Source organism: Cebus imitator, unplaced genomic scaffold (genome assembly GCF_001604975.1).
Source record: "Cebus imitator isolate Cc_AM_T3 unplaced genomic scaffold, Cebus_imitator-1.0 Scaffold372, whole genome shotgun sequence".
NCBI classification, from domain to species: Eukaryota; Metazoa; Chordata; class Mammalia; order Primates; family Cebidae; genus Cebus; species Cebus imitator.
Genome location: NW_016107687.1, coordinates 1,126,518 through 1,135,220, shown reverse-complemented (window position 1 = coordinate 1,135,220; position 8,703 = coordinate 1,126,518). Strand labels below are relative to the sequence as shown.

Sequence of the window (8,703 nt, the reverse complement as noted above, 5' to 3'; positions counted from 1 at the left end):
TTTGAGACAGAGACTTGCTCTTTTACTCAGGCTAGAGTGCAGTTGCATGATCTTGGGTCACAGCATCCTCTGCCTCCTGGATTCAAGTGATTCTTCTGCCTCAGCCTCCTGAGTAACTGAGATTACAGGCACCTGCCACCACACCTGGCTAATTTTTGTATTTTTAGTAGAGACAGCGTTTTACCATGTTAGCCAGACTGATCTCGAACTCTTGACCTCAAGTGATCCACACATCTCAGCCTCCCAAAGTGCTGGGATTACAGGTGTGAGCCACCACGCCCAGCTGGTTCTTCTTTCTTCTGCCAGGCAGTCCAGACAAGGTGGGCAGGCTTCCTACATGGACTCCGAGGGGCTCTCTGGTCTCTGCCGATGGGGCTGGCATGCTAGCTGTGGACACCCAGTAAAATGGTGGCTCCATACAATCATGAGAAACAAGACGGATGTGACCATTACATTTCACACAAAGTCTGAAGGAACCATCAAACAGTAACAGTTCAATTACTCTTTGTGGCTTCTTTTTATTTTGAATCAATAACCTAGAAGTGAAGGTCTTCACAGCCCATTATGCCTTCACTGATCCACCCACTTCCCATGAACACCTGCTGAATGAAAGGGATAAGGCAGCATGTGCTAAGATGCAGTGCTGCTTCTAAACTTAATTCATGGGGTGGGGGGGGCAGGCATGAAACCCAAGTTCAGAAGTGCTTAAATACTCAACTATGAAGAAGTCTTTAATGCACACAATTGATTTTTAGCAAGCATAGGGTATGAAGACCTTCATTTTCATTTTATAAAAGTAGGCTATGTTGCATGAGTCTCTAAAAGTGGCTGAAAACCCGACTGCATGCTTTTAAGCCTAAAAATAACCAAGGAGTAGAGCCAAACATGTACATTTCAGCAGAAAAGTGATAAACAGAAAGCCAAGCAGATAATATGCTGAAGAAAGAAGAAAGCCCACATGATGGCTTATCCTGACTTTAAAACAGAGTCAAACATTCAAGAAGTGAAAACAAATGCAGTTAGGTGTGTATATCACCCCAAAAGAACCCATGGCTATTAAAGTTGTCAGAAGGATCTTCTGAACTGTTGAAGCCTGATGTTATGCTACCAATCTGATTCACCTTCAGTTTCAATAACTGATAGAAATTTCTTACCAAGACCCTAATTTTTGCATCAACAATGTTAATTTATATAACAGAATCATAAAACTACTAATTCAATGTTCATTTGCTAACTTATGAGATAGAAAACATAAAGTCCTTAATTCTAAAAAGACTATTTAATATCTTATCCCTATCACTCTTCCAGGAAGGAGGGAAAAAAAAATTTTTTGGAATTTCGGTAGAACATGTTTAGAACAACAGAAAACATATGTGAAAACACTCAAAGCTCAATAAATATTCAATCTACAAGAAATACAGAAAAATAGGGGAAAATACTGAAACTACTTTGCTGTGCCATGGAGACACATGGTAGCCCAGGACCACTTCCTAGATGACTCTTTGGATACTTAATTCAATTGGCCTTAATTGCTTATAAAGTGTGCAACACAGGTAGGGGGAATCTGTTCTTAATTTAGTTCTGAAAGAGGCATGAGTGGATGTAAACGCTAATCACAGACCACTGTAGATCATTAGGGCAATTAAGCAACAGTTTCTGGTCTTGAAACCCTTCCACACAAATCACCTGCTAACCTTTGGATCCAGGTTTCAGACTTGCGAACACTTTGGGGTTCTTAAGGGCAAGTGAGAGCTCATTGAGGAAGGAAATAAAGTGGGAGTCTCTTTCAGATTTCTTTGACTCAAAAATGATGACAATGGTAAAGTGAGGTTCCGGGCGGGTTAGAAAGTAGGTGCTCTGCACTTTGTCATCATAGAAGTGCACCACTTTCTCCAAGCTGTTCAGATCGGATGTGCGGTCCGTCATGATCATGATGACATTGGGCCAGTGCATGACTGGCCTGTCACTGGGCAGAGACACTACGGCTGGATACTGGTCCACACCCTTGGGAGCCTCTCTGTAGGAATGGGGGTGGTGATAGCCATGACCCTGAAAACTCTCAGAACCCCTGTTGTCAAAAATTAAGGACACATTGGCAGCATCATATTTCCTGATGAAGCTGGAAATCTTTCCAAAAAAGTCTGGGTTAGCTTTTGCTGTCAACGTTTTCATTTCTGAAGCAGTCGTTTGTCGGCTCAGAGCCTCATGAAAGTAAAAGCTAAACTTGGCAAGAAGCATGTTTTTGAGTTTCATCAGCCAAAGGAAAAGGTGCGGGGGCTGCACGGCCTTCTGAGACTGCCCTCCAAACAGATGTTTCTTTGTCTCCCGCTGTTTCTCAAAGATCTGGCCCCAGGTCTGCAGCTTGGTGTGCGCACTGTGTAAGTTAACCAAAGATGGGAGGAACTTCCACTCTGAGACCTGGGCCTGGGCTTTCAGGAGATGACACAGGACGTCAACTTCCAGCTGGAAACTGCTTTCCAAAGGACTGAGGATTGGGTGGTGAAATCTAAAGAGGGGAGGGAAATTAATAGAGATAAGTGGAAATGGTACTCCACTTGCCATACTGACATTTTTCTAACCGCAGAGCAACAATATGGCCAAACAAATAATACTATGTTTAAGGACAGGGAAAGAAAAAATGTTGATTTATTTGGCAGTTCTGATATAATTTCACCATTTCAAAATTTTATCAACATCATATTCTCCTGTGGAAATGGCCTGAGAGTAGTGGCCACTTTCTTCTCAACAGAATTACTGAATTAGCTACCATTCATTTTATTATTTATTTGAGCCTGGGTCTTGCTCTGTCACCCAGGCTGGAGTGCAGTTGTGCAATCATGGCTCACTGCAGCTCAGCTCCTGGGCTCAAGTGAGCCTCTCACCTCAGCATCCCAAGCAGCTGAGAATACAGGCACACACTCCATTTTCTGTAGAGACAAGGTCTCCTTATGTTGCCCAGGCTGGTTTCAAACTCTAAGTGATCTTCCCGCCTTGGCCTCCCAAAGTGCTGGGTTACAGGTGTGAGCCACCACACCCGGCCTAAATTAGCTATAATTCTTTCTGAGCATATTTTAGTTATTCTGGGAATTGTATGACTAACACAGTCATTGAAACAAGGCATGCTCTTTTCAGAGTGTGGTACTAAAGAGGCAGAGGTAAAACAAAAAAAGTCACTAAAACATCTGTTGAATGTGTAGATGACATATATAAACTAATGTTCAGAGTAATGGCATGAGGCATTAAACCTTTCTTGCAGATGAGAACACATACTGTAAACTTATATGTAAAACACTGTCGACAAAATAAATGTTTATTGAAGAAATACAGCACTTATCAGACAGCCCTTATTCAATCCTGGTTCCCAATTTCCCTTCATATTTAATTATGGTTAAAAACAAAATGGTGTCCAGCCTGGCCAACACGGTGAAAGCCCATCCTTACTAAAAACACAAAAATTACCCAAGCATGGTAGCACGTGCACCTGTAATCCCAGCTACCCGGGAGGCTGAGGCATGAGAATCGCTTGAACCTGGGAGGCAAGGTTACAGTGAGCTGTGCACCACTGCACTCCAGCCTGGGCGAAAGAGCAAGACTCTGTCTCAAACAAACAAATAAACATATGGTGGCCAAGTAAGAAACAGCTAATACTTCAATCACTTTCCATTTAACTTAGGATAAAAACCCAAATCCATAAAAAGGCCTAGAGGGCATTGAATGCTGTAGTTCCTTCCCAGTTTGAGCCAATTCCCATTCTTCTCACTTTCTCCAGATATTCAATAAATAACTGGAAATGCAATTACACTACAAGGAGTTCGAGACAGTAGTGCAGTTTTACTTCCACTTGTCCTAGACAAAATGTATAAAAGTTTTTGACACTTGTAACAGTGGCTCATTCCAGCATTTTGGAAGGTGGAGGTGAGTGGACTGCTTGAGCCCAGGAGTTCATGAGACCAGCCTGGGAAACATGGCAAAATCCTGTTCTCTACAAAACATTCAAAAATTAGTCAAGTATGGTGGCGTGCACCTGTGGCCCCAGCTACTCAACTCAGAGGGCTGAGGTGGGAAGATCAACTGAGCAAGGTTGAGGATAGTGAACTGTGATCGCACTGCTGCGCTTGACAGAGTGAGACCTTGTCTCCAAAAAAAAAAGGTTTTTGACTATGATCTATAAGTAAAAAATACACTTCATGTTGTGACCAAGTACCTATATATAGAAATATTATTTTACTTCAATATTTACTGACTATATACAATGTACTCTTGATATTTTCTAATATATATTAAATATATATTTAAGATATTTTCTACTATATATATTAAATCAAATTACTACTTACTAAATTAACTTTCTAGCCCATGGATTACTACCTGCTGTTGGTAAAACACTATTCTACTTCACATGTAATAGCAATATTTAGAGGGAAAAGAACATGATGTGGGACAATCCTCTCTTCCAGACATGGGAAAAAAAGTGCAGAGGCCCTAGACAAGTGAGAGCATGACCCATTTTCATCAATACTGTACTCCTTCCTGATTCTTCAGGTCTCCTCATCAGAGTCACTAGAAAAGCTTTCTCTGTCCACTCCCAGAGGAGGTCAGGTTCCCCAGTTACATCCTCTCATTTACTAATACCTCCCTCCCACTTTAGTAGCCTGACCATATAATTTCTCAGGGAAACTGAAACATAGGCCACCTCAGCTTTAAGCTCCTCCCCAAGTGGAAGTCACAGCTGCCTCCTCTATTGGCTCCTTTGTCTCTAGAACATTATGACTCAAGTAAAAATTTAGTCAATGTGGTGACCAACTATGTAAAGATCTGAATCCAAGTCTCTGCCTCATTGGTTTTGCCTGCGGTTATGAGGTGAAATAAGTTCTATAACAATGGAATAGAATGGCTAAGGACAGTCCTTTCTGTACAGACCACATAGAGCTTTCTTGCTCAGTTTCTCTTCTGTGAAACGAACAGTGTCTCCCAGGCCTGGTACATGCTCCTTCTCCAGAAGCCTACATCAAGCCCTTACAGTCTTCTTAAAGATTCACAGTACCTGCAGAGGCTGCAGAAATGACCTCAGCAAGTGATCCCACTGTAAAGGCAGGGGAAGCACTTGTATTGATTGAGCATATCATATGTTCCAGGCACTATGGTAGATGATCTACAGGCCTGAGTGCATTTGATCACTTAATTGTTAATGAGATGAACGCTTCTCACACAGCTCTGATTTGACTACTGGTGAAAAGGAAAATGCTGGTTATCAATTAAACAATTAGGAAAATAAAAAATCATCTCAAGTCTATCTAGGTTTTGAAAATATATATATACTTAATACTTAAAAGGATTATGGTTAAAAGAGTCCATACTAAGTTGGACATTATAAGACAGAAATGGATTACCATGTGAAATGTCATTATTCATGTGAAAAACACACATTGTTTTTCATCTATTATCTGCATTTTACATCAACATCCTTCCAGCTGAGGAAACTAAAACACTGGTGAGATTAAGTCTAATAATATATATATTCCATGGAATACTATGCAGCCAATAAAAAGGAACAAGATCATGTCCTTTGCAGGGACATCGATGAAGTTGGAAGCCATTATCCTCAGCAAACTAATGTAGGAACAGAAAATTAAACACTACATGTTCCCACTTATAAGTGGGAGCTGAACAATGAGAACATATGGACACAGGGAGGGGAACAACACATACTGGGGCCTGTTGGGGGAGGGTGGTGTAGGGGAGAGCATTAGGGAAAAGAGCTAATGCATGCTGGGCTTAATACCTAGGTTATGGGTTAATAGGTGCAGCAAACCACCATGGCACACATTTACCTATGTAACAAACCTACACATCCTGCACATGTACCCTAGAATTTTAAAAAATTGAATTAAAAAAATACATATATAAATACACAAAAAAATCAGAAAGATAAACCAGATCTCAAATCTTCTAGCTCATGTGCTAAATTTAGACTTTTCAAACATTACATATTTTGGAATGAACACTAAGAAAGTGCAGGCTGGGAGCAGCGGCTCGCACCTGTAATCTTAGCACTTTGGCCAAGACAGGAGGATCATTTGGAGCCCACGAGTTCAAGACCAGCCTGGGCAATACGGTGAGACTCCTGTTTCTACAAATACTTAAAAAAAAATAACCAGGCCTGGTGGGGTGTGCCTGTAGTCCTAGATACTTGGGAGGCTGAAGTGGGAGGATTGCTTGAGCCTAGAAGGTTGAGGCTGTAGTTAGCCATGATCACACCACTGCACTCCAGTGTGGACAGCAGAGTAAGACCCTGTCTAAAACAAACAAACAAACAAAAAACTCACTTCAGCAGCACATATACTTAAATTGGAATGGTACAGTGAAGATTAGCATGTCCCCTATACAAGCCTAACACTTTTTTTATATATTTAAAAAAAAGTTTTAAATGCACACATGCAAAATCCCATTATAGAATAAGGCTCAAAACCCTTGAATTATAAGAAAGGCTCCTACCACCTTAGCCTTTAGGCCCCTTGACACTTATAAGCATTAAATATCACAATCTTCTATAATCAGGGCTATTAGGAAAATTTGCCTAACAACTGTGAACACAGTAAGACTGTTAATCACAGGATTAACGACATGAAATTAGAGAAAATTCTAGTACAAATAACACTATTGTTATCCTTCTACTGCTTTCAGTTGGAAATCATCATTTATATCCAATGCTTAAGAGGACAAAAATTCCCTGTACAAACCTTCCAAATAAGCTCTTCCATAACATACACTAAAAGTGCTTAAATGCTCAACATTTATTAAAGATATGTGAATGTTGAAACTATTTTTCATCCTCAAGAAGAGCTAAAAATTCATGTTAATGTTAGTCTGCCAAGACTTACAGATTAGCATTATGATGTATCATTTCCCTATTCCCACTCTGCCATGTGCCTCATAGCTATTCACAACTCATATTATAGGAGGCTCTGTTAAATGGTTGTAATCCAAAAATATCCACCTAAGCTACGGCAGCAAGCTTGAAAGAGTCTGAATAGTCTTAATACAGAATAAATTAACAACTATTTGCAGAGAACATCTGCTCTAAGGAAAGGAAGAAAGGAAGGAAGGAAGGAAGGAAGGAAGAAGGAAGGAAGGAAGAAATTCTCCTTAGAATAAAGTACAAAATGAATAGATTTGTGCAATATTCTAATGAAATACAAAATTCCATTTTAGAAATACTGCCTTTCTCCTTTGCAAATCTGTACCATGGAGTTCTTTCCAAAAAGTATATATTCTTATTTGTTTATTTATTTATTTATACGCAGGGTCTCACTGCACAGCTCACTGCAGACTCAACCTTCTAGATTCAAGGGATCCTCCTACCTCAGCCTCCTCAGCAGCTGGGACTATAGGCACAAACCACCACACCCAGCTAATTTTTTAATTTTTTGTAGACATAGGGTCTTGCTCTGTTGCCCAGGGTGGTCTTGAACTCCTAGCCTCAAGCAATCCTCTTGCTTTAGCCCCCCAAAGTTCTGGGATTACAGGTGTAAGCCACCACATCTGGTCAAAATGATACATTTTTTTTTTTAACATGTGTAGAATGTGCAGGGTTGTTACATAGGCATATGTGTGCCATGGTGGTTTGCTGCACCCAAAATGATAAATTTTAGGTTACACATATTTTATCATGACAAAACAAAATCTGTAACATCTTATCATTTAAAACAACTTGTTTACTAATTCTTAAATATCAGTACATTGAGGATATAAAAAATTAGTCAGAGATTTGCCCTACTGGACCTTCCATGGCAGAAGGAGGTATTTATAATGAATACAAAGTAGAAAATAATACATTTATTACACATAAAATAAGATTTCAGAAGAAGGAACAATTCCTTTTGGTCAAAAGATTGTGGAAGCCACAGAGGAGATGGCATTTGAATTGAGCCATGATGCTTAAAATAGCTAAGAGGTGGAAGCAACTCAAATGTCCATTGACAAATGAATGGATAAAGAAAACGTGGTATGTATACACAAATGGAGTATTAGCCTAAAAAAAGAAGGAAATCCTGTCACATGCTACAACATGGGTGAACCTCAAGGATATTATGGTAACTGAAATAAGCCAGTCACAAAAAGACAAATACTGTATGATTCTACTTCTATTTGGTATCTAAAGCAGTCAAACTTATGGAAACAGAAAACAGAACAGTGGTTGCCCAGGGATGTCAGAGGGGAAAATACTGCTCAAGAAGTACAAGGTTTCAGTGTCTCAAGATGAAAACATTCTAAAGGTCTACTACAAAAAGACTGTGAATATACTTAACACTACTGAACTGGGTACATTAAAAAGGTTAAAATGGTAAATTTGCTGGGGACAGTGGCTCATGCCTGTAATCCCAGCACTTAGGGAGGCTGAGGGGGGCAGGTCATTTGAGCTCATGAGTTCAAGACCAGCCTGGGCATCATTGCGAAACCCTATCTCTACAAAAATACAAAAATTAGTTAGGCATGGTGATGTACATCTGTAGTCCCAGCTACTCAAGAGGCTGAGGCATGAGAATCGCTTGAGCCCTGGAGGTGGAGATGGCAGTGAGCTAAGATTAGGCCACTGCACTCCAGACTAGGCAATAGAGTCAAACCTGTCTTAAAAAAAAAAAAAAATGGGCCGGGCGCGGTGGCTCACGCCTATAATCCTAGCACTTTGGGAGGCCGAGGCGG

General features: G+C 40.3%; 1 protein-coding gene and 1 non-coding gene across 2 annotated transcripts in view; one reads left to right on the top strand and one right to left on the bottom strand.

Annotated features, from left to right (window-relative positions):
• The window catches only part of CUNH12orf66 (chromosome unknown C12orf66 homolog), a 26,826-nt gene that overhangs the window by 5,485 nt on the left and 12,638 nt on the right, over positions 1-8,703 (bottom strand). The window contains exon 3 of the mRNA XM_017507315.2: positions 1,695-2,506. Coding sequence (XP_017362804.1) covers positions 1,695-2,506 — 812 coding nt within the window. The remainder of the gene's footprint in view (positions 1-1,694; positions 2,507-8,703) is intronic.
• Positions 6,323-6,425, top strand: LOC119468058. The gene has a single exon (XR_005196684.1). It is a non-coding gene; the product is annotated as a U6 spliceosomal RNA (small nuclear RNA).